Source organism: Triturus cristatus, chromosome 1_2 (assembly GCF_964204655.1).
Source record: "Triturus cristatus chromosome 1_2, aTriCri1.1, whole genome shotgun sequence".
In the NCBI taxonomy this organism is placed as follows: Eukaryota; Metazoa; Chordata; class Amphibia; order Caudata; family Salamandridae; genus Triturus; species Triturus cristatus.
In genome coordinates this window covers 872442174-872469231 of record NC_140580.1, presented here as the reverse complement: position 1 = coordinate 872469231, position 27058 = coordinate 872442174, and the positions used below count along the sequence as shown (strand labels likewise).

At 48.0% G+C, this 27058-nt stretch overlaps 1 protein-coding gene across 2 annotated transcripts in view; it reads right to left on the bottom strand.

Annotated features, from left to right (window-relative positions):
* The window catches only part of PANK4 (pantothenate kinase 4 (inactive)), a 445012-nt gene that overhangs the window by 292662 nt on the left and 125292 nt on the right, over positions 1 to 27058 (bottom strand). For both annotated transcript variants that reach the window (XM_085609230.1, XM_085609233.1), the window contains exon 3: positions 19929 to 20137. In XM_085609230.1, the coding sequence (XP_085465356.1) occupies positions 19929 to 20137 (209 nt within the window). The remainder of the gene's footprint in view (positions 1 to 19928; positions 20138 to 27058) is intronic.

Sequence of the window (27058 nt, the reverse complement as noted above, 5' to 3'; positions counted from 1 at the left end):
CTCGCTGCAGAGCCCGCAGCACCTCCTGGAGATGCTGCAGATGGTCCTCCCAGCCGCTACTGAAGACAGCTATGTCGTCCAGGTAGGCCGCTGAGAAGGACTCCATGCCAGATAGCACCTGGTTCACCAACCGCTGGAACGTGGCCGGAGCATTCTTGAGCCCAAAGGGCATCACTTTAAATTGAAAGTGGCCCTCGGGGGTGGAGAACGCCGTTTTCTCCCGTGCTCCGTCCGCCATGGCAATCTGCCAGTACCCGGACGTCAAGTCAATGGTACTAAGGTACCGGGCTGCTCCCAGCCGGTCAATCAGCTCATCCGCCCGAGGGATCGGATGAGCGTCTGTCTTGGTGACGGAATTCAAACCCCGATAATCCACACAGAACCGAAGTTCTGGTGTGGTGCCCGGTGGGGCCGCTTTCGGCACCAACACTACCGGACTTGCCCAAGGGCTGCTGGAGGGCTCAATAACTCCTAGCTCCAGCATCTTGGTCACCTCACCCTGGATACTATTCTTCACTTTGTCGGACAGCCGATAAGACTTGGCTTTAACCGGTGGGCTGTCCCCTGTGTCCACATCATGGGTACACAGTTGCGTGAGTCCAGGCGTGAGGGAGAACAACGAGGCATACTGCTCCAGTACCTGGCGGCAGTCCCTCCGTTGTTCCGGGGTCAAGGATGGGGAGAGGACCACTCCCTCTACCGAACCATCCTTCTCTTGAGCCGCCAGAAGGTCAGGAAGAGGCTCGCTCTCTTCCTCCTCGCTCCCATCCGTCACCATAAGGAGGGTCATCTCCGATCTCTCATGGTGCGGCTTCAGGCGGTTGGCGTGGAACACCCGATGGGGCTGCCGGGGGGTCTTCAAGTCTACTATATAGGTGTTCTGGCCTCGTCGCTCCACAATCTCGAACGGACCAGTCCACCGGTCCTGGAGGGTGCTAAGCTCCCCAGGCTCCATGACCCACACCTTCTGTCCAGCATCCAACTCCACCGTCCGAGCGTTGCGGTCATACCACTCCTTCATGACGGCTTGACTGGCCTCTAGATTGGTTGAGGCCTCCTTCCACAGCTTGGCCATCTGGCTGCGGAATGCCAGCATATAGCTGACAACATCCCGGGGAAGCTTCATCGAAGTCTTCTCCCATCCCTCTTTGACAAGGCTGAGGGGCCCCCTAACGGGATGGCCGTAGAGCAGCTCAAAGGGGCTGAACCCGACTCCCTTCTGCGGCACCTCGCGGTACGAAAATAGCAAGCAAGGGAGGAGGATGTCCCATTTCCGCCTCAAGTCCTCTGGCAGGCTCCGGATCATCCCCTTTAAGGTCTTGTTAAAACGCTCTACGAGTCCGTTAGTTTGGGGGTGATAAGGAGTGGAGAACCGATAGGTCACCCCGCACTCCTTCCACATGGCCTTCATATAGGCTGACATGAAATTTGTGCCCCTATCCGACACCACGACCTTGGGGAATCCCACTCGGGTAAAGATCCCCATTAGGGCCCGCGCCACCACGGGTGCAGTGATGGTCCTCAGAGGAATGGCCTCCGGGTACCGGGTGGCGTGGTCCACTAACACCAGGATGAACCGGTGTCCCGAAGAGGTCGGAGGGTCCAATGGTCCCACAATGTCGATCCCGACCCGCTCAAAAGGGGTCCCGACCACCGGAAGCGGTTCCAAGGGGACCTTCACCTTGGTTCCTGTCTTGCCACTTGCCTGGCATGTCTTGCAGGTCTTGCAATAGGTGTCAGAGGCAACTCTCATCCTGGGCCAATAAAAATGCGGGACTAACCGCGCGAAAGTCTTGTCCTGGCCCAGGTGTCCAGCTAGAGGTATCTCATGGGCTAACTCCAGCAAAAAGGTCCGGTAGCATTGGGGCACGACTAAGGCCCTTGAAGATCCATGCACCGGAACCTTCGGCTCGCTATACAGGAGGCCATCCTCCCAGTAAACGTGGTAATTACCGGATTCCTTATTAGTCGCTTGAGCTGTGGCCTGTCGCCGCATGCCTTCAAGCGTGGGGCACTCTCTCTGGCCCCGGCGAAATTCCTCCCGGGTAGGCCCTCCTTCCACGCACCAACCGGCCGGGATAGGCAGGTCCCCCACAGGAATAACATCCACCTCCGCGGACTCTGGAGCCACAACCACCGGCTCCCCTTCCATCCCACGGGGGGTAGCCATCTCCTCTACTGGTCCAACTTTGGGTTGGGCTGTTCTTTCCGGCTCCAACTCGGTGTGAGCTCTCTGCCGGGCAGCTATGGACCTGGTGACCACACAGGCCCATCCTGGTAACCCCAGCATTTCTGTGTGGGCTCGTAGCTCCACTTCCTTCCAGATATTGGTCTCCAAGTCGTTCCCGAGCAGACAGTCCACTGGCAGGGCAGGGCTCACGGCAACTTTTAAGGGGCCTTTGACTCCTTCCCACTCAAATGAAACCTGAGCCACCGGGTAATGACTCAGGCTGCCATCGGCCAATACGGCCGGATGGAACATGTCAGGGATCAACTGCTCCGGGGACACCAGCCGCCTTACTACGGTGGTCATGCTGGCACCTGTGTCCCTCAAAGCCTCCACCTCCTGTCCGTTCACCTGCACCCTCTGCCGGTATTTGGCAGTATTCGATGGTAAGGAAATCACTGGAACCTCTTCCCTATCCCCCAGTGAGACAAGGGTCAGGCCTGTCCACTCCCCCTCCCTATCTAGGGGCAACTCCACCCCAAGCGCTATACTAGCCACCCCAGGGGGCTTTCCTCCTGTGGGAGCGGGAGTTCTTTTGCGACACTGGACATCCCCCTTATAGTGTCCCACCTCCCCACATTCATAGCACTTGACTATTCTGGGTGGTTGACCCTTGTCAGGGTGAGTGGACTTTGGGAAACTGGACTGAGAGGGGGTCCCTACACCTTTCCCAAACTGCCTGTTTGGTGGGCCTCGGGAGAGCTCCTTCTTTTTATCTCCCCCCCTCTTTCCTCTGGGGGGTGCTCTGTCCACCCTTCGGGCCATCTGCCCCGGAACCCTTAAAGGTCACTCGGGTACTAACCCAAGTGTCCGCCTCTTCCGCAAGTGTCCGGGGGTCGGTCAACTTGCGGTCCACCAAGTGTTGGCGCAGCTCCGGAAAACACTTATCCAAGAGGTGCTCTCTCAGAAATAAGTTGTACAGACCCTCAAAATCCTGCACCTCGCTGCCACGCACCCATCCATCTAAAGCCTTCCGGGCATAATCATAGAAAACCACCCAGTTCTGCGTGGTCAACTTGTGACTGCTACGGAATCTCTGACGGTATCTCTCAGGGGTGAGGCCAAACTTTTTAAGCAGGGCCTCCTTCATCACCGGATAGTTGGTTTGGTCTACCTTCTCTAGATACAAGAGGGTGTCCCTCACTACGGGAGGTATATATCGGTACAGGCCACCCCCCCAGTAGCTTGTGGGCACCCCATGGACCTTCAGGGATACTTCGTATGCCTCCAACCACCGGTTGATGTCATCCCCTACCCCGTAACTAGCAATCACATCTTTTGGGAGGTAGAATTTAGGCTCCCGTGGAACCTCTGGTACGCTGCCACCATTTACATTCCCTTGCGCACTGATCTGTAATGCTCTCAACTCCAATTCTTTGAGCTGGAGCTCATGCGCAAGCTTCCTTTCTTCCATTGCTAGCCTCTTATCTTCCTTTTCTTTTTCCAATTTTGCAAGCTCCCATCTCAGTAACCTCTCCTCCCTCCTGTCCTCATACTCCTCCGGCGAGGCACTCCTTCTAGACACACTACTGCCTGCCCCAGAACGTCTCCCTGGCGACAAGTTTTCACTGACATCAACGTGCAGCAGGTCTAGTTCTCCTGACGTGCCCGCCTCCCCTAATGCCCCTTGCTCCTCTGGCTCCTCTGGCTCCTCGTCCCCTTTCCTCTCTGGGTGGGCTAATACCCATGCTTGTAAGGCTTTACGGAGCTCTTCTCCTTTGGCTCTCTTCCCAACTGCCACCCCCATCCCCTGACAGAAACTCCTCAGCTGAACCACCGAGTATTCCTCTATGTTGGCTAGCTGGAACTCCATTCTGACAGGTGGGGACCCAGACAATATGAGTGAATATCAGGACGTAGGTAACAACTAGGGCAATCCTCTGGGCACACCGTTAGACAGTAGGGGCCACCTGGCTATGCTTGCTTAAAGACTAGGTGTCCAATTGCGGCGTACTCTGCTTCACTGAAGGGTGCTGCACAACTACAGGATCTCATCCCACCGCTGAGCACCAAATTATGTTGGAACTGGGGTTGCCAATTCACAAAGGTAGCCTGGCTCGTGGCAGGAAGGCACCCAAAGGCATTCTGTGTAAAGTAGCTGTGTAGCACACACATCCACCTAGGCAGAGTAACGCACGCAATGATCTGACACCACTCCACTTGTGTTTAAGAACAAGACTCTTTATGTAGCGTTTGATAGCAGGAAGTAGGCTAGCATGAATTCATTTAGATAGGAGCATAACCTCGGCAATAAATTAGCATGAAATCACTAAAGACTGAGCAAAACATTGACAGTAAATTAGCATGAATTAATTAAAGACTGAGCAAAACATTGACTGTAAATTAGCAGGAATTCATTAATGACTGAGCAAAACATTGACTGTAAATTAGCAGGAATTCATTAATGACTGAGCAAAACATTGACTGTAAATTAGCAGGAATTCATTAATGACTGAGCAAAACATTGACTGTAAATTAGCAGGAATTCATTAATGACTGAGCAAAACATTGACTGTAAATTAGCAGGAATTCATTAATGACTGAGCAAAACATTGACTGTAAATTAGCAGGAATTCATTAATGACTGTACCCCCCCACACTTCAACCCTCCTTAACAGAGTCTCGGCAACTGGGGACTATATCCCAGGCAAGGGTGTATGGCTTCCTTGAACCACCTCCAAGGGGGGGGGGTGAATTCCTTAAGGGGCTGTAGCGCTTGCTTGCTGGCTCTCCCCAGCCTCACTCGCTCTCCTAGGTATTGCAGGTATGTCCTAAGCCTCCCTGAGCCTCATCAGGCACCCCAGGCCCAGTCTCGGTCGAGCCTCACGGTGTCTCCCCCCCCCAGGCTTTTAGGCACAGTCTCAGTCTCTCCCGGGGAAGGGCGGAAGCGGGACTGCCTCCCTTGAGTTGGACACTTCTCGGCAGCCCCCGCGCTCCGTGAATCTCCGCTCCCTTCCCGGGGACGTTACCTGCACTCTTCGGCCCTCCAGGGCCCTTGCGTCGGTCACGATGATCTGGCGCCTCCAGAGGGGGACTGTCAAAGGAGTCACGAACCCGCTTCACTCCCGCTGGAGCAGAGCCGCTCGCGGGGAGTGCTTACGGCGCTCTGTGGAGGCTGGACGTGGGCGGGAGCGGGGGGCGAGGCCTGAGACGCGGCCGGCGCTCTCGTCACGTGTTAGAGGGGGAGTCTCCTGGGAACGGCTGCGATCGTCAGGGGATAACACCGATGATTCTCCTCAGCTGACGCGGGGCCCTCGAGCGGGGCGGCCGGCCCTCCTGACAGTGGCAGTCACCTAGGGCAGCAGCGGTGAGTCTGGGGCACAGTATTACGTCTTGGCTCTCGTGCTGCAGGACTCGGGCAGCGGCGGTGTATCGGGGCACTTAGCGCTTCACAGCCACAATGCTTTAGGGGGATGTCGGTGCTCCAAAGAGATAGTTCGTCAGGGCTCAGCGCCTCAGGGAGGTGACGGCACTCTTCAGAGTTAGCGCTTCAAGTGTCAGCGCCTCAGGGGGATAACGGCGCTCCACAGGTATAGCGCTTCAGGAGGTTTCCGGTTTAGCGCTTCAGGGGGTTTCTTATATAGCGCTTCAGGAGGTTTCTGGCATAGCGCTTCAGGAGGTTTCTTAGGCAGTGAGGAGGGGGGGGGTGTGGAGTTGGAGGCTGCTGCCAGTTAGGCCTTACTGGATGGTCCCCTGGGGATTCCCTCACACTGGGCCAGGTCAGTGGGTTTGGTCAGGATTCCTCACACAACTTAAAGGGCAAGGCCTAGACCTAGTCACCCCTAGTGGTATAGGTGCCCCCTCCCCCTTCTGCCTAAAACTCCAGCACAGGGTCCCCCCAGGTCAGTGGTACCTCATCAACCGACTAGAAAGTTTCCCGCCCTTTCTATTTATACTCCCAGGTCAGGTGACCTCTCTATTCCGGAAGGTTCCAGGGGCTTCTACATTCTAGGGATGGTCAGGGGAACCAGGCTAGTGATGTCACAATACCTAAGGGTTCTAGACAGCTCCTGGCAACTAGGGCGCTACTTGAAAGACCGCTCCGCAGTAGCAGGGGTCTGTGGCAGCCATCTTAGTGGTAGAGAGCACCTGCACCTTAGCATTGACCAGCAATGGTAAGGTGCCCGAAGACCTAGAGCCAACCAAAAAGAGGGTGGAAAAAAATGAGGCAAGGGCGAAAAAAAACAGGGAAGATCACCATAGGGCGGACAGGTCTAACAGGCAGTAAAGTACTGTGATGGCTGATTGTATTGTTTGTCTAACTGAACAGAAAAAAGACATCAACAAGGTTGGATTGGCTTATAGGGCAACCAGGCAGTGCCCGGTGGTCTGTCCTGAGAGGTTAATATGTTTGGCGTTTAACTGCTCGTTTTCTGCCTGATATGAAAACAAATATTGCCTGCAGCAACTTCAAATTCATGTAGTCTTCCATACCATGCAAAACATTTACACAGTGTGCCTTCCCAAGTTCCACACTGCCCCAATTTGGCAACATGGGCTGCTTTAATAGCTTTCTAATTCACTAATAGGGACCACTTTTATTTTGGTGGCCGGACCGAAATTCTTGCCCCCATCTGACCACAACTTTATGCTAGTAGAGCAACATATCCTTCAGTTTAAGGGATGGTTATTCAAAAAGAGAACATATCAAAGAGATGAGAGATACAATCATCTACTTCTATTCTGTCTGATAGGATTCTCCATTGAGTTGTGGTTTTAGGACACAAGTTATGGATTGCTTGGATCTAGTTTTCCAGTTGGAAGCAAAGCCCTTGACGAGGGACAACACTTCTGTGAGAAGTTGGCCTGATGTATGATGTCACTAGTTATAGTGTACACCTTATATCAGTCCAAATACCCTTATCGTGATTGGTTGTAAAGTCAACCTTATAGACCAGCTATCCTAGTGGTAGCATGGACAAGAGCAGTCTTAGGCTAAACTCTGAATGGCATGTGAAGCCAGCTGTGATACCATATATAATCCCTTGAATACCAAATGAAAGGACACCACAACAGATATATATATATAAAATAAAGTGTATTTATTCTAAGCAAACCCTCAGCACTCTTTATGAGATTAGAGGTATGTACAACACAGTCTTATTTATGCATACATTAAGTCACACAGGTAAGTAATACAGTTCGGCCCTAGGGGCCACGCAAACCATATACTAAGTAAGTGGTATAAGAACCACTGTCACGGAAATAGAATAGGCCTAGGCCTAGGGAATCGCTGGGGCTACACTACACTAGCGTTAGTTAGGAAGTGGGAGGCCCACGGGATTCGTGTGCAGAGTGGAAACACTCACGCGTAATGCGTAAAAGTCAATAGCAATAGTACAGTTTAAAAAACGGTAGATTTAGGACACTTCCGGAGTAGCTAGGAAGTTGAGACTTGAAAACTAGACACTAGGATAGTCACTATCCTGATGAGCACCGGAGTACCCAAGTTACCTAGCCCACAGGCTGCGGGTGCATAGGGGTGAAGATACGTCGTTTTCGTCGTCGACTCCTATGGATGCCTGAAGTAAGATGCTGACAGGCAGTCAGTGAAGAGTGTCCGGTGGATCCCAAGGCTGGGATCAAGAAGAGAAGAAACCTGCAAGCAGAAGGGACAGAGTCAAGGTCACTAGCCAGTGACCACGTGGAACCAGGAAGGAACCAGGCGATGTCGTGAAGATTGCAGGTGAAGGTGAAGCTTGTCGCTGCAGCCAGGAGGACCAGGAAGCGTCGAGGACGACCAGGACCAGGAGGCGAGCTGTCCCACGAAGGCTCTTGCTGTCGGCGGCGTCGAAGTTGGACTAGGACTCACCAAGCCTTGGCAAGCGGAACCCACGAAGAACGAAGGACTTGCTTCTGGTGCAGACCAGGAAGGTCTGGGGTGCTTCTTCTTTGCAGAGAAGCGGGAGCCAGTCTGGAGGAGCCAAACCAGCGCAGAAGATTTCAGGGTGCGTCGTCACAGAGGCCACTAGCCAGCGGGCAAGCAACCGGACAGACGCGGCAAGCAGGAAAATGCTGAAGGGCCCCACGCAGGACTCGTGGAGTGTGGGGGGCTGATCTTCGGTGCAGATGGTGCTTGGGGTTGGGGCTTCTCAATCCCCGGTGCACAACTTCGAGGGTACCTCAGAAGCTGCGCTGTAAGTTACTAGCTACTTTTTCCAGGTAGCCGGTCCCACGTCGCTAGTCGCCTCCACGGATCTCAGCTCTGCTGCAGATGTGGATGAGGGTCGGAGAAGTCTGGAAGTCAAGGCTCTGGTCGGGCTCTGCAGTCGGTTCCTCGTAGAACGGTCGCAAAGCAAAGGGTAGTCTCTTGATGGTGCCTGTTTGCACAGGGTAGCCACTCCTTGGCTACAAGGGAGATTCTTCAGTCTTCTTCTTTCGTCGAATGTCGAAGGTCCAGAGTTTCTGTTCAGTTTTGCAGGTTCAGGATAATCTAAAGTCTTGAGGCCCAACTCCCACTCTTATACTAATCTGGGGGGCTGGGATACCTGCTAGGTCACGCCTTATGGGTGGGACCTGGGAGGGGGTGGTTACACCCACTTCCCTTTGTCCAGTTTCGCGCCAGAGCTGGGGCTGGAGTGCCCCAGCGCCGGTTTGAACTGGACTATGCAAGGAACACCTTGTGTGCCCCAGGCAGGTCTCATTCCTTTCAGCCCACCCTGCCCCAATACACTAAAGGCTGTCTGGGGAGGTGCTAGCACCTCCCCAAGCAGGAAACCTATTGTCCAGGCCTCCCTGGCTGGGATCACTCCCAGCTGCAGGAGGTCAGACTTGTGTCGTGGCAGCAGCATCCATTTTGTGATGCTGAGGCTTTGGTCAGAGGCTAACAGTTGAAGTATGATTTTAACATGTCTTTCCCTCTAGAAGGGGGGGGATAATATTCTCCTGTCCCGAAATGGCATGGGGGTATTATTCCCTAGTGTTAGACACCTTACACGACATGTTTTGATAAAGCCAAACCATAGTTACCATAACCGTCTAAGATTATAAGGCACTTTAAGAGTATATGGTAGGCTATATCATAGAACAGCTATAAGGACAAGGTTCCGAAAGCTGCAGACAGGCTCTGCTCATGCTAGAGCACCATCTCACATGTTACCAAGCACTCTGCCTCCAGGATTGTCAAGGCCTGCCATAGGAGTGACTGATAGGTACACATGTGTCTATATGTAAGTTAGGTATAGGAATACTACACCTAAGCAAGGGGTGATTACACGACCTTGCCCCAGCTGAGTGATCAGCCAGTTGTGTCAAAATGGAAGGCCAGGCCAGGGGTGGCATAATACATGCTGCAGCCCCTGGTAGGCCTAGGGTACACCTATGCCCTGGGTACCTAGGGTACACTGTACGGGGGCCAATAAGGTGATCCTATCCAAATGGGTTATGCACCTAAAGTACATAGTATTAATTTAGAGAGAGAACAGCAGGGCTGTGGGTCTGATTAGCAGGCCCACAGCCACATCTAAGTCGAAAACCAGTAAAGCAAAAGCAAAAAGTGGAGGTGAACATAGAAAGCAGACCCTACTCGCCTACAACTTCTAAATCAAAACTGCTGGAGGGAGAAAAAGGGTACACTACAACATCACGTGGCCTTAACCTGAACGTTTTATTAATAAATGGGACGGTCATATCCACTGCCAATCTCTGGGTCCAATGCCATAAAGAGAATGGAGAAATAGCCTCCAAGTGGGTGTGGAAGAAGGTGCATCGGGGGCATTTACGGACCCATTTATCTCACTCAATCAGTAACCTTAGACCATACTTGGTGATGGATTAAGCGCTGGGAGTAATGAGAAATAGTCCGATTTCCACTAGCCCAGAAGGTGGTGGAAATTTCACTAGGAGTCTACACTGGATCTAGCATTTCTTCCATAAGCCGAAAATTTTTCTTTAAGAACCCAAAGCATCAGCCATTAATCACAAACTTTAGTCTGGCTGCCCACAACACCATTGTTTGTGAATTCTTGACTTTTTGTAATAGTTTATTTGCAATAAAGAACCCGCATATAAACAAACCACAGTGAATTTAATGTGGGGAAACAGTTGCCTGTACAGGTGAGGCTATAGTGTGGTCATCACCCTGCCTTGGGGAGGGGACAAAAAATATGTAAAGCATTCTTGTGACTAATCTAGGGCTCCTATATACCAGGGGCATCATTCAAAGGGTTAATATTTTTATATCCCATACTAATTCTGAAATCCCTTATGACTGCTTTGTAACTTCACTGTTATGACCATTACGACAGCTGATCTTTTATATCAATTCTGCCTGTAGCCCATCAGATGTAGCTGGGTGGTAATGTAGAATAGTAATCCTCCAATATTTGAGACTTTTTTTTTTTTGGTTTAAAAGCAACTTTATTGATGATCTGCACAGTACATCAGTGTAATGACAATCAACCATGGTATTGCTGAATTATTACGACAGTAACTTACACCTTCCCGTGCAGATTCTCTACATATAAACAACACCCTCCCCCTCATCCCCACTTGTGTAACAGTCCACCCACTGGTCATAGGATAACGCAAAAATACAGTGCATGAAGAGCAACACGGTCCCTATAAAATTCGGGTCATGCAAAAACCTCACAATGCCGGTCATTTCTGTATAAATGACAGCAGTCAGATGTCTGTGACCTCCCGCGTCTAGAGCAGGCACCAGGCATATCCCCCCGCATGCCCCATAGTCCTCACCAGCCATGTACAGAAACAGCATTGCAGCTCCCCAAGTACTCATCACTCATTTGGGAGGATCTCAATTGAGTACCCGCTTCTCCCTCCTCTACGGGTCCCACCTCCTTTCCCACCAATGGTACACCGTGGGATGCTCCAGAGTCCAAAAGAAAGGCAGTTAATGGACCCCATATATCCTTCGGGCGAGATTTCATAGGTAACAGTTACGCGTAATCATGCAGGTGGCCTTGCCACGTAACCATCTCATTTATCCAGTCTTTGAATTTTGGAGCTCGGCCCCGTCCCCACCTACAAGCTATCTGCCATTTTGCCAAGAACAGTGCCAGAGCTAGGTATTTCTTATGTACTGTTTTGATGCCCTGAATAAGGCCCAATAGAGCTACAGGCAGGTCCGGGACCATATGTACTCCGATCATAGTGGATAGCCCTTCGAAGACTTGTACCCAGTATGTGGCCACTTGAGGGAGCCCCATGCTAAGTGTAGAAAGTCCGCACCCTGCTGCCCACATCGTGCACAATGATCATGCTCCCTCAATCTTAATTTGTCTAGTTTAATAGGGGTATGATATAATCTATGCAAATACTTAAAGTGTATGAGGCGAAGTCTACTGTTACCGGTAACCTCCTCTGTCTGCCTGCAACCTAGCTCCCATTGCTCATCCGTCAGTGGAGCATCTAAGTCCTTATCCCACTCCCATCTAGCCCTTGGATGGCAGGAGGGAGGCCCTTTACGGATGGGTTTATACAGGGTTGACACGGCGTGTCGTGGGGTCTCCACCCGTAGCAGGTCATGTAGGGGAGTGAACGTGTCGGGTTCATCTGGAAACGCTGGGGTAACCGCCTTCACACTTTGCCGGAGCATGGTGTATATGAAACGATCCATAGTGGAGGGCTCCCGGCCATCAAAAAATTGTGTCTGAGTTCGGAATTGCCCCCCTACATAGAGATCTCCCCAGGTGGTGTAATGCAACCTGTCCAGTAATTTGCGGCATAGCCCTTCATAAGTGACCTGTAATAAGGGGTTACGCAGCAGACGTATTTTGGGGGAATACATCATGGGGGCTCCCAGCCTACGCGCAATATGGTCCCACGCAGCGATCGTACAATCCACCGTGGAAGGGTCGCGCAGTCGCCCCGTCACCCTGGTAAAGAGGTAACCCTCTGGGGGTGTCGGGGACATATAACCATCTTCCACCGCTAAGTGTGGCATGAAGGGGGGCGGATGGAGCCAGTAAACTGCGAAGTGTGCCTGCACGCAACAGTAATAGCAATCAAAATTGGGAACATCATATCCCCCTGCTGGTACGGTAACATCAACGCGGCTAGGCTAAGGCGCGCCTGCTTCCCTCCCCATATAAGTCGTGTAAGTTGTGAATTTAACTCATTAAAAAAGTAGCGCCCAGGATGATCGGGGATATTAACAAAGAGATACAGAAGTTTAGGGAGCAGGACCAGCTTTATAAGGGAGATCCTCCCCGCCATCGACAGCGGAAGGCGGATCCACCTGGCAATCTTGTCGGCAACCCCAACGAGAGCCACCCCATAATTGGCACGCAACAAAGCATCTCTGTCCCTCGTTATCTGTACCCCCAGGTATTTTAACTCATCATTCTCCCAGACTAAGAGTTAGACCATTGGGAACTGTTGGGTATTAGACGTGAGGGGGAACACCGCAGACTTAGCCCAATTTATTTGGATGCCTGATATGGCGCCAAATTTGGTAACCTCTCAATACTGGATTGAGATTCTCCAGAGGCTTTTTAATATACAAGGTCATATCGTCCGCATATAATGAGATTAGCAATTGCCTGGCGGGATAGACCAAAGAGCGCTCCTTGTGGTGTTGCCGAAGCTTCGCAGCCAAGGGTTCGATGGCTAGAGCAAATAAGATTGGGGAGAGCGGGAATCCCTGCCTCGTGCCTCTAGATACATGAAAGGGAGTGGAGCGTGCGCCATTCAGCAGTACCGTCGCCAACGGTTGCGTGTACAGCAGTTTAACCCAATTCAGGAGGGGGAAACGGCATCCCCATATATTGCAGAGTACCTAGCAGATAATCCCACTCCACCAAATCAAACGCTTTAGTGGCGTCAAGAAAGACCACCACTGCTGAGCACTTAGGATCTATGTCCTGTAGGACTGCGAATAGGGTGCGAAGGTTGTGAGCACCTGGCGCTCCATTAGGAGACGGAGGCGCATTGCTAACACTTTTGCGAGGATTTTAGTGTCGCAATTCAGTAGGGATAATGGACGGTATGACTCAAAATGTATCAGGGATTTGTCAGGCTTTAACAGCGAGATAATTTGGGCCTCCTGCATAGTTGTCGGCAGCGTTCCTTCCTCTAGTGCTGCATATAACGCGTCTTTCAAGATCGGCGCTAAAATTGGAGCGCATGCTTTGTAAAATTCTATTGGTAGGCTATCAGAGCCCGGAGCCCTCCCTGATTTCATAGTCATTATGGCCTCGATGATCTCGTCCACTTCTAATTCCAAATTTAAGAATTTTTGTTGTGTGGGTCCCAGCCATGCCAGAGCTGTGTCCTCAAAATATAACAGCAGATCCAACAGGTCCCCCCTGTGCGAGGTATAGAGTGCGCTATAATAACTTCGGAACACCTCCAATTGGTCAGCGAGGTTACGATGCACCTTACCCTGGGGATCCACCACCTCCGTGACATAATTGGAAAACGTAGGGGGTCTAGTCAGCTGCGCTAACACTTTCCCAGGGCAGTCCCCTTCCCCGTAAGCTCTGGCCTGGTATGGTTTCCCCCGGAACCTACTCTCTCTGCTTCCTCATATTCTGTGAGTGTCTCCCTCAGTCTGGCTCGGCATGCCTCATCGTCCGGAGACGCCTGGAGTGTTGCTTCCAGTGTTTTAGGTTCGCCCTCTAGCCTATTAATGTCCCTTCGTAATGCTTTGAGGACACCCCCTCCTTTGGAAATGCACCAGCCCCTGGCCGTAACTTTAAATGCCTCCCAAACAGTAGTGAAACTCGAGACAGAGTGCACATTGCGCTCAAAGAATTCTTTAATATCCTGCTCTAGGTCGTTGCAAAAAACTGTGTCTTGGAGGTGCAAGGGGTTAAGACGCCAAGTGCGATACAGACTATGTTGAGCCGGGGGCTGCATGGTCATCATCACGGGAGAGTGATCAGAGTAGGTGCGCACTAGGTGAACAACATCCGAGATCCAATGCGCCATCCCCACCGATACCAGGAGGTAATCCAGTTGAGCCCAGGACACATGCACCGCCGAGTAATGCGTGCCTTCTCTCTGTGTCGGGTGTGTGTACCGCCACGGGTCTAGAAGGACACTAGCATCCAGCACATCCTTGAATGCTCGCTGCGTGTGCGTGTAATGCGCAGGCGCGGCACGAGAGCGATCCACCTGGGGCTGCACCACCGTGTTGAAGTCCCCCCCACAAATGACATATGTAGTGTCGAACGTCTGAATTTTGTCCCATAATGAGAGTAAGGGTTGTGGATCATCCAAATTAGGGCCATAGAAAGTGGCAAAAGTCACCTCATGTGAGTTAAGCTTCCCCCACACCAGACAAAACCTCCCATCACTGTCCACCTCCGACCCGCCTGGTACAAACCCCACCCCACGTTATAGCCACACCTTTAGAGTATCCAGAATAGGACGCGAAGTAACGATGTGAGGCCCATTTCGCTGTGAAGGGGGGAGCAGCGCCAGCATGCAAATGCGTTTCCTGTAACATGGCAATGGCTACCCGGTGTCTGTCAAGATAATTAAGTACCTGCCGCTTTTTCCTAGGATTATTCAGACCCCGTACGTTCCAAGATAGAACTTTCAGGCTGTTAATGTCCCGTGTGCCCTCCACCATATGTACGGCTATGATATGTGGACTGAAATACTATCCGCTCCCTGCTGACCAACTGGGTGAGTAACAAAACTGTGCACCAAGAAACTCCCCCACCCCCCCCACCCCCAACACGCCGGGTACTAGCACCCTTCCCCCCCTGAAAGGACATCAACTCGTCTAACACTATTCCTCACAGTAGGAGGTTTGGGGGAACACCCGTGTGGGGAAAAACACTAGGGGCACGCACCTTACCCACTCTCCTCCACTGTTGCACCCACCCACTTCTCCGCTATACACGCGGGCAGCTACAGCGGAAGGGAGGAGAGAGTCCAGACGAGAACAGTATGCATGCTATATAAATCTGAGTACATCACCAAAATCCGACAGCTCCGTGCACTCCGGTCACCAAGTGTCCATGTTCGTGTAGCCGCAGGCATTCAATTCAGTCCGGATTTGACATAGGAGACCGCGATCCAGACCACGAACGTGCTCCCGCTCCAGATGTTGTGTTAGTACGATGCTTCTTTAGGAAGTCTTCCACTTGTTGAGGGTTCTGAAAAAAATGTTGCCGTCCCTGGTGCGTGTTTTTCAGTTTTGCTGGGTACAGCATGGAGTATGGATTCGATTGCGCCTGTAGCTTCTTCACGGACATAAATTTGCACCTCGCCTCCTGCACTGATTGTGTAAAATCCGGAAAGAAGGACAGCGTGGTATTTTCGTAGTGCACCTGCTTCTTCTCTCGAGCAAGACGCAGCACCGCGTCCCTATCCCGATAATTAAGGAAGCGTGCGATCACTGGGCGCGGCGGTGTTCCTGGGGGCGGGCGAGCTGTCAAGGATCTGTGCGCGCGCTCCACAGTTAGGCGAGCTGAGAAGGAGTCACGGCCAAACAACTCCACCACTAACTTTTCGACGAAGTCCTCCATGCGCCCTGTATTGGCCGACTCCGCCAAACCCTGAATGCGCACATTGTTCCTTCGGGAGCGGGCTTCCAACTCCTCGTTTTTGTCTGCAATTACCTTGAGCAGCCGCTCCATCTGCGAGAGCTGCGCCTTGTGGGCTGTAGCGCCGTCCTCCAGATCAGACACCCTAGTTTCTGCCTCCGTGATCCGTTGCTCATGATGATCTAGCTGGTTAACAACAGAGTCCATGCAGGCATTCATAGTGTATCTTCTCTGCGATCGCTGTGAGACTCTGTTTCATACCCAGCAGCAGCGACTTCCAATCCTCCTCCTGGGTGTCCATATTGTCTGTATCTGCTTGGTCAGCTGAGGTGGACTTGGTAAGTTTACGCGCCTCAAAGGGCAATTTCGCCTGCTTGGCGTCAGTGCGGCCCATATTGAGGTCGCAACGGGCCTCCCCAGGTATAGGGTCAGTCTGAATCAGCCCGCAACGCACCCCGGGCACCACCAAGCGCAGAGGGAGACGTCCTCCCTAGCCTCTCCAGACCACTGAGTCTCACAGCCGGTGACCCGGGACCACACGAGGATACCTCTCAGCGGTTAGACACTCCGACCTCGGTGGTTCCACAGAGCTGTAAATCCCCTCAGACTGCGCGCGCTGTAAACTGTGTGCTCCTGCTCACCCAAGGTATCAGGGGAGTACCATAGCATGTAGGGTCCCGGGAATAGTCATTCACACCAGCAACTGCCCCCCTGGGCCCCGCAAAATGGCCGCTGCTCAATGTGCTCATCAGGGGATCCAGGCAGCTTTCACCCAGATAGTCTTCGTAGAGCCGCCAGGAGCGGATTCACTGCTCGGCACCAGGCCCTCCGAGCAACATCTAATCTTACGGCGAGGGGCAGACAGGCAATTTGTGACGGAGTGGTTTCACCTCCCAGCACACAAAATGGTGTTTAAGTTCAATCAGCGCAGTCCTCCAATGACGCCCTTGTCAGGGGCGCCCCGCCAGCACGAGGAGCTCCTGCGTCAGCCTTCAGGGCGAATCTTCAGTAGGGGGGCCCCACCACTCGTCCCGGTTGCAGACTCCGCAGGGATGCGCCGCCCGCCACATACACCCAGGCCGTGCTCCCGAGCGGCCGCTGGTTGACGGGCCCTTTGAAAGCCGCTTTCAAGTCGCGATCACAGAGAGCTCCAGCCAGAGATGATTGCAGCCCTCACAGCGCTCTGAAAGTCAACGCTTCCGCGCCAGCACTGCAAACACCCAAGCCGGGCCTCCACCACCTCTCGTAGAGACCGCACAGCACCGGCCTCACGCAGCCGCCGCAGTCGCTCTCCTCCCAGGGGTCAGAGAGACGCCTAGCCACGGGAACCCTCTCCAGGCATCAGGAGCGGCTCGGGCAGCGGAAGCAGCTCGGGATGCCTCACGTCTCGATAGGCGGTGGTTCCGACACCGCACAGATCGGTTTGCAGGGCTTAATAGCAATCAAGGATGCACTTAGAGGATATTATCTCGTCCGGTCGGGTAGGAGCCTTACTGGTGTGCGGCCATCTTGGTCGCGCGCCACCTAGCGCCCCTAATATTTGAGACTGTTTAATAAAAATGGGCAACCGCCAATCATTGGGTCAGAGGATGTGTGGTATTATTTCATAGGATGCCACACGAGAATGGTAAAGCATATTGAAGTAGCAAATGTGACATGATGATTCTGCTGAAATTATATTTGACCATCTACTCTACTCATCCTGTGAGCCCAAAATCTTTGAACTACTTGAAAATCAGTTTCTTTTCAGGAATTAGGTGGCATTGCTGCCAGCAATATCCTCATTTGATTCAAACCTTTTTCTCTACCTTGTAATTTTTAGGTATGGGAACAAAGATACATTGCCGGATAAGGCATCATGAACTTTTTTACTGTGAGTAAGAGTAAACCAACAGCCGCTTTGCTACTTCCGCTCTGTATTAAATGCTTACATTAAAGAGGACTCTTTTTTAAAAAAAATTGTCTATCGTTTTTTCACAGGTTATGCGTAGTACAATCTGCCAGCTTTATTATACAGAACAGTACAGTGACAGTTAAATATTTGACACTTGGTGGGGACACAGGTTACATTGGATGCTGCTGGCAAACAGAAGAAAAGAGAGCTGTATCTAACCTTTTATGTATGTCTATGTAGGTTATTCACTTTGTAAACATCAAATAAAGCAACAGACTTTCTTCGTCTCAAGATTGTTGCACCAACCAATTCAATAAACACAGAACTATGCGATGTCAATTAACCCACATGTACTATGTGGTTCGGGTGATATCTGAGCTAGGGTGACTGTTTATGTGTGCACTCATTAAGGACAGCGGGCGTAGCGAGAAGAGGGGGAGGGGAAGGGGTTGTCGCGGGCAAGATGCGCTGTCGTGCATTTACAAGGGCCAGAGGTATTGCCTAGTTAGGCCAGGTCAAGCCTGGGAAGGGGCCCAGCTAGCACACATCTATATATTCGCGTGTCATTACTCATGCCTAAAGCAGGAAACCATCTTAGCCCTGTGAGGAACTAGGTGTATTCAGTTTGCCTTCCACAAACGACAAGTAGTCCTGCTATTGCATGGGGTTAGTCTGAGGGGAGTCACGGGGAGCCTTCAGTGTTTGTGTCGTGTGCTTAGCCACCAGCGCCCTGCGGAGATCCGACAGCCAAATACGTATATTGGGAGCTGCACTCGATTTCCAGGACATAGCTATTCTCCGCTTTGCAAGTGCCAAAGCTAGGTCGAGAAATTTATTAAGGGTTTTTCGTGCTGCAGTGCGCTTGGAGATGCCCAGTAAAAAGTGTAAGCCTTGCACAGGTATTGTAGTGCCAGTTGCTTCCCCCAGTGTTGCCACGATCTCATTCCAGTAGGCGCTAAGGTAGGGTCATGACCAGACCATGTGAAGAAACTTTGCGTCTGATCCCAAGCAGCGAGGGCATATATCAACAGATGTGCAATACATACGGGCCAGTCTGTGTGGTGTTAAATAGGTGGGATGTAAATAATTAAACTGTGTATATTTCAGCCTAGCGTTCATGGATATAATTTTGGGTTACCCTATACACTGTGCCCACTGCTTATCACTCATGGTGGGTGACAGCTCTGAATCCCAATATGCACGAAGCGTTACTAGTAGGGGGTAAGGCCAGGTCTAAGTGAGCTGTATATCGCTGTTATTGCAGGTCTGCCCTTCCCACGTGTAAGCAAGATCTACAGCACTTGGGATGTGTCTGGTTCTGTCTCGACGTTCGCCCATGTTTGGTGGAACTGCCGAGCTAGTAACGCATACAGCATGTATGTTCCCTATGTGATTCGGTAGTCCGCTATCAACTCTTCTAGGCTCTGTAATTGTGTATCCACAAATAAGTCGCCCCAAGTATCTAATCCCACCTCCGCACCGGACTCTTACATTAAAGACCACTTAAGTAGGTAGAATTGATTATACCAAAGTTTTTTCGCTCCATTTTCGAGTCTAACCTGTATCTGTTTAATTTAGTAAGAAGTCTACTATATCAAAAATATGTATATCTAATGTTCAGATGAAGAGGGATGCGTAGGATAAAGAAAACACAGACCTGCCTATGTCATCACGGTCTCTAGAAGCACGTGCTTAGTTGTGCGATATCGGCAGGTGCAGCCTGATGATCCTCACTGCATGTACACAGCATGCAGTTCGGTGCACCAATTAACCAATTAATTTACAGCTGTATCGATGTAGAGGCAGCCAGAGAACACTAGCTGGTCTAAGTGGAGATTCCAATTACCATTTCATTAAATTTTCTTCTTCCAGGTGCTCTAAATTTCTATATTGCAGAAGCATTTCCAAATATGGAAAACACAGATTTATGCTATATATTCGCTAATCACATTTTGAAATAAAAAGTTTAAAAATAAAGGAATATTTAATAAAACAAATCTTCAAGATTCAAAACAAAAAAGTAATTCCAACTGAAGTGGAAATGCAAAGTGGGTAGGAGTAAGGAATTTGGTAGTGTAGGACAGTGTTCCAAAATCTGGATTTGAAGAATAGAGTTCAGGACTCTCAAGTTCCTTATTCACTTTGAAATATGCAACTCAATCCTAATTGCAAACCCATTTCACCAAATAAGGATGTTTGCTTGCTGTTGTTAAAAAAAAAAAAAGGGAAAAAAATCACTAATGTGAAACAAAACAACTTTAAGTTCCAATTATGCCACAACTATCTTTGTAGGATCCAAGGTCTCACTTTTTGTGTCACGTTTATGCCAGTTTATGCTGGTTCTTACCGGAGGCCAAGCTTCCTTTCAATGAGGTCTTTGAACTTGTACGCCCCTCCACCTGTGGCTTTGATTTCTTTGGTTTCTGTGTTCACAAGATGGTCTTTGATGAAATCCAAGCATGTTTCGATGTACGTGTTTTCAAATTTGATAAAATGCAAGCGGGCTGTTATCTCTTCCTGGACTGAGATTTCGTAAAGTGGTTCATCCTCAGGATCCTGGAATGAAAAAGGATTTTTGTTTTGTTTCTGTAATTCCACTTTGATTGAACTTAATTTGCAATAGTCGTCTTGCCCTTTTTCCAAAGAGGAAGCTATGTGCTACTCTTCAAAACCCATGCATTCGCAGATCACAACCTCCACCCTAAAAAAGGTTCGCTGCACAATCACCAATTTTAAAAAGACCAATTTATTTTTGAACTCATAGTATATTGAGTCACCAGTATTCTTCCAAACTCGGATTTAGAATATATGCATTTGAAAATCTATTCCAAATATCCATCTGAAAATCGAGACAAATGATTGATACATATTAAAATTAATTCAGTTTCCACATGTATCGACTAAAAGGCTTGGTTTCGCTATTTTTGTCCTACGCGTAAGCAAAGTTCTTATCAGACCCAGTGGTAAATATTTCTGGCAGGCATTTTCTCTTTGAAATCTGAAACAACTTGCATAAGAAAAAATTCAGGGTCAGAACAGCTGCTAAACACTGCTTGAATCAAAGGGTTTTCAAAACATTGGTAACATCACCATAAGTATCGGGTAACAGTATTTCCATTCCTGGCATTATAATTGAATCGGGAGCAAGCGAATGCAAAATGTAATCATTAATACAAAATACTAAAGCTCATCTGAGCAAGTTTCAGTGGCAGTGTGAAACAAAGTAAACATAAGGGGGAATGTAGGAGTGGACCTGAACGTTGGGTTCAGCACTACACTTGGGATAAGGGCCACTCCTGGCACTCACCGCTGTAGTGCTTTTTGTTCGACTCCTTACGATAATTTACCATCAATATCTGAGCCAGACACAAACCTGGCAGCCAATTTCCCTTCAAAGTCCATTTCAAGAAAAAGGAGCCAGCCGATAGCAGCCATATTTAGGCGTTACCTAGAGAGAGCTTCAGCCGGCTCTCCAGTAGCCAAAAATATTAATAAATTAAAAAATGCATATGTATATATAAATGGAGGGGATTTGGGAACCCTTTTGTAACCATTGGTATGTTCAACTTTGATTCACATTCCGCTTCTGCCAGTTATCGCAGGCGGCATAGGGCCATGGGTCAGCATAATTCAACCATTAGCTCTTTTACATAGCGAGTAACTGCATTTTTCCTAATAACAAATGCACATTTGCCTAACAAAGAAGAACAATTCAGTGCCACACCTGGTGGGTTAATAATTTAGTTTGGCAATGCTTGCTAATTTCCATTCTACATCCGTATAAGCCGCCCCCCCCAAGTCTTCCTTGTGTGTTTAATCTACAACTTCAGGTTACAGTAATTCAAAGCCATTACTACCTTTTATTTGAGCCGGTAAGAATAATTTTCCTAGGATATGCATTGGAACTAACACGAGTTTCTATACTTGTTCCAAGTACACCTGCATACTACTATTTTATTAAAGTGCTAGGATAAGGTTAAAACTGATATATATATATTAGTTTTTATTATTTATTTATTTTGCTTGCAGCCACGCAGCTGTACAACATGGCAAAGAAAACATTCCAGGCTGCTGTGCAGTGCAGGATGGGTGAGGTTAAAAAAAAAAAAAATCACAAATATTGTGCTATAACGCGGCCAGCATTGACTGTGAGACCCAATATGGTAAAACGTGTATTAGCTAAGTGAGGGTGTTACAGTGTGAAGTGTCGGTCAGGAAATTGGTTTCAGTGGTCCTGTTTGCATTTTTCAAGAAAGACAATCTGTGTTGTCTGTGTTTTTGTGTCACAGTGCTTTAATGCAGTGTAACCGGTGCCACTGCACCTGGTAGCGAGCTCGTGGATGCTGTATTTCCACATTTTATTGGTTTAAAAGCACCAACTGCATAGTTTGGGTGTGTCCAGCAATGTTTAAACGACAATAATAATAATGGCACAATAACTCTTATTAATGTATGTACTAAGGGAGAGATCATAGTTATGTCAAATGGTAGTTTTAAATCATAATAAAGAAGCGCAGATGGTTAATATGCCAGCTGCAAGGAACGTGTAGTGCATATCATAGAACTGTAGTTTACATGGATCGCTTAGTGGATTAGTGCTTTTGTCACAGAGATCCTTTTGTGACTTGCAGCTCATCATGTACAATCGTAATGTAGCACAGTGAGCTATGAACTGTGATCAAATACATGCATGCAAACTGCAAAGTATATATTTTTTCTGTTTTCTGCAATGTTTCATTATGCAAATGTTGGTAAAAATGTTTTCTTTGTTTAAAAATACATTTGTATTAGTGAACCAACTCCAAACATTATACAACATTTCAAATCTTGAGTCACTACTACTCGAAACCAAGCACTTTCAAATATATAGTGCCTACCAGTATGGATGACATGTGACTCCTACACCCTGTAGTCCTCACTGTTTTATGTACATTTAGTGTACAGTGATTTACACATGTTGCAACTAGATCTGCTGCACAAATGGCATTGTGGTCTTTTTTGTTTTAGCTTGTAAATTTGTTATTCGGTTGCATTTTGTAGCAATCGCTGTAACATGAATTGTGTGCTAATAAGCATGTTAAAACAGACTAAAGCTGTGAAAGGTAAGGCTGGCTAGTTTTAGATTAGGATTTTTTTTATTGTAATAAAAAATATGTTATGTCAGGAAAATGTGTGTGACTATATGGGTAAGTAAGTAATTGATTGTTCAGTTAATTAAAACTCACAATAAAAAAACATAACTGACATGTTAAAAACCACCTAAAAACATTCCTTTCTTCAATTTATACAGCAGTTTATAAATCTCCGAATTTACAGTCTTTTATATTGAGCTTACTGGCAGCACGATATATGTGGAGACAGCATCCAGTCCCAAGTTCCGATGTAAATTTAGGGTTTTTAAAAGGCTTATCAGATATGGGGGGGGGGGGGGGGGGTTCTTAAAGGATATCTGTTATTTCAAAGTTCCCAATACAAATTACAGAGCCTTGCGCGGTCTGTGAGGCACTGTATCAAGGTCCCTTGTGGTACAAAGGAAATTATATCATTGTGTCGTGTAAAAAAAAAGAAAAGAAAAAAATCTAATGGAAGCAATCATTTGTTTTCAATATGTCTTTGATGCCATATTGTCCTTGTGCGACTGCACCTGCTGCACAAATAGAAAGAGTGACACAGAAGAGAGAGAGAGAGAGAGAGAGCGCATGTGTGTGTGTATATATAAAGGAGGGAAGGAAGAGAGAGACACCTGCTAAAGTGTTATGAAATACTACTGATCAGGATTTGTTGTTCTGTCCAAGGAACAGTTTGGCATAGGTTAGAGGTTATATCGCAAGGAGGTCAAATCTATTTTAATGAAAAAGTGCTCCGTGGCAGGGGTAGTATGTCCTGAGCTGTATATTCCGCTGTATTTTAGAGAGGAACAACAAAATACTATTGTATATTGATCTCTTTTTTGATACAAGATGTTACTGCACGTAGTAATGTTATATAGGTTAGGGCTGGGAAAGTGTAAAGCGAGAGGCAGGTTTGTGTTGCTTATGAGATTTAGTAAGTGAAGGATGCAGTGCAATTGTTGTTAGAGCTTGTGGTGAGGTGCAAGTAGACACAATGTTGGGTAAAGTGTTTAAAGAGGCTAAAGGCAGATTATGAAGCTTTGAAGTTGGAAAGGCAGAGGGAGAGGAGCTTAGGGGTGTTCAGACCTCTGGGTGGGTGAACGAGTTCTCCGACTGGTTCCAAGATTGTGGCGTTTTTCTTTACAAGCAGCAGGCTGGTACATATGCATTTGGTCATAAAAGCACAAAGGAGTGAAATTGCCGCCCTGGAGCCAGTAGACTTGCTGCCTGAATGGAAGTTAGGACTTTGTAAAAGCATGGGGAAGTGGAGAGGGATGAGGTGAGTCTAGGGCCAGAAGAGGAATAGGATGTAGATGGTAGAACTGAAGTAGGAGTTCATGTTCATTGTGTTTGGCATGGTGTCCCTGTAAATGCTACACAAATGTAATATCCAGTCTGGTAAGTGTAGTTCAGATTGACCATTAAAGAGAGAAGTGTGTTGTTGGTTTTGTGCCCCAACACACGGTGATAAGTTGTGGTGTTAGTAAACAATAGCCGTGGAAGGATATAGTTTGTACTGTGTCAAAATGCATATTCTTGTGCAGAAAGTGTGTGGTATCCCCTTGTGCATGTAAAGGAACGGTGTTCTTTTTGTCTTCTTAACTGAAGCATTAGCGTAGTTTTAAAGTTACCATGATTTCTTATTGTGCTGGCGTCACTGCACTAGCTGTCTGAAAATAAAGTAAGCTTCTGGAAGTACGTGTTCAAAGGATAGGGAAGAAAAGGTGGTTTGAGGTGCTTAGAAGGGTAGTGATGTTGTGTTGTTTGTGAAGAATGACTTGGTGCAATTTTCATACACTGGGGCATGTTTAGCAGCTCCTTCACTGTTGTCTGCTTTAATTCTTAGAAGCAACATGAAGGCGGGGAGAGACTTTCATGTTTATTTTCACCTCCAGTTGGCCCAAAGATAAATAAAGGCCGAAGTTAAGGAGCCCTCAGGCCTCCTTTTGTTCCAATCTGATCCTGGCTGGGTGCGGTCTGGAGCCTCACACTTAAAAGCAAATGGAAAGAAAGGGAAAGAAAGGCTCCCAGCTTATCACTTCCGGGTGCTTAAGAGAGGCATGTTCAGTTCCTGTACACAAGAGAAATGCGTGCACTGTAAGAATGTCAGATGTGGAAGGGTAATCACATCTGTAATCTGTATAACTTAACACGCTGCCATGTAAATGTACACAATAAGATCTGCAAATGTCAAATGGTATCAGCGAGTCTGTCAATATATTTCAATAACATTTTTTTTTTTTTTTTAATGTCAGGTGTGTTGGACAGCCACAGTATTTGCACAAATAACAATGTAAACAGCACTATTTTGTTTATTTTTTAGCGCTACTCATCCCAGTGCAGGGTTTAAAAGGGCTTTACATAACATTCATATTAAACATTGACAATGAATCATGTTAGCATGTAAATCAATGTACAAGAAGTTTGTTGCATAAAACAGTGAGGGTTACAAGGAGCAGTTACAGGATGTGCTATTTAAGGGTTATGTTACAGCCTCCTAACCTGAAGCATAGGAATAGGAGGGGAACAAGGGGCTCCATGGGAAAAGTAATCTACATTCCTCATTCCTATAAATGCTGTCACCTTGAAGTCAGAGTAAGAAAAGTAAATTCCAAGCTACCCCGGAAGACAAAGCTTGAGATTGGACCTCTCTGTCTTTGAATGCCCAGCAAATATGACAAGATAACAACAAGATTTAAAGGCCTGTTTATAGAAAGAGAGGATGTGGGAGAACACAGAATACATGGTTTGGGAAACAGAAGAGATTATCTCAAGCTGGATCGCCTAAAGCACAAAAAAACAGCAAACAGAAAACCAGAATATGTGAGTTACAAACCACAAAGCCAATGAATAGTAAGCAACAGGCAGAATGCATTCCTAGGTGAACGTCCAAGATGTCTTTAGCAAACCAGACAGTTGCACTGTCTGTTAGACTGTGACCTAAAAAGCTAAGGTAAAGCCAGTAATTTCCAAAGGAAAAGCCAAAGTGCAAGACCTACTGGCTTTGCCACAGCTCGTTTTTAATGGGCATTGACCAAGTCAGAAATAGGTAGAAAAGGAAAAGGAGGAAATTATATTAGTGTAACCTAATTCTTTGTGATTCAGTTTAAAGATCCAATCTTTTGTGATCCTTAGGCTATTTTGCATCAATAAATGTTTTTTAAACTCTTGCCTGAGACAGGGCAGGCTCTGCTGAATGTGCAATCTTGTTCCTAAAAAAAAAGAAATGAGGGCTTAGAGCCCATCTATTACTACCATTGTTAACTTCCCCGTCACTCATTCCTTTTCATTGATCAGCTGTTTTAATTTTTCATGTTTGCTACTGGATTTTGGTTTCACCTTCTCTAGGGTGTACACACACTTCAAGCCCGCACATATCATACAGATTCCAGGGAGGCCTGAGCATCATAACGGAGGTGTGCTTTCACAAATAGGCCTCTCGGGAGCCATGCTATCACCTATTTGAGATTATATACATACATATATATATATATATATATATATATATATATATATATATATATATATATATATATACATATACATATACCTACACACTTTTCTAGTTTTACAGCCTGAGCTGCAACTCATCTTACACAGAGGGTGCCATAACTTGTGAGGACAGACTCACGAAATATTAATTTCTCATAAGCAGAAAGTTGCGCACTCACGGAGAGGTATCATTGGAAAAATGTTATGCCACAAAACCAAAAAACAGACGCCTTTTGGAACCTGGCCTTTGTCAATGTCAAGGTTGCCGGCGTCATGTCAACATTTAAATACATAACAACAAGATTGGAAAGCAGCAAAAGTGCAATCAAATTAGATGAAGTTTCTAGCTACAGCCCCAGAATGGGTTACTTTTTTTTGGCAGCCATCTTACCATGGTGGCAGATTCATCATCCGTTAACGTGACAGATTGAAAAGGCAGACATGCTTAGACAATTTACAAATGTACATATTCATATTACCGCTTCTATAAACGTATAAATAAATTTAGTTTAACTAAGCATCCTTCATATCAACATTCAGAAAATAACAAGTTTGTGATAACCCCATTGTGGGAGCATACCATATACTTTCCTAGTTTGGCGGCCTCATAGACCCAGCCGGTTTACCACGGTTGTGCTGTCTCCCTTGTTAAGCATGATTCAGTTTCTATGAATGGAAATGCAGAGCTGCCACGACAGTCGCTGGTGCATGGTATTTAATGATTGTCCACACTCACTCTCCTGGCCCAGTTTACAACGGGTCAGCAGAAGAGTTGGTATGACTGAAAAGTGTGCAGTGAGTGTTCAAGTGGTGTCTTTTAGGAGTACCCCGACTGTAGGGTTAGCCATCCTATGTTACCCTAGATGGGCTGGCC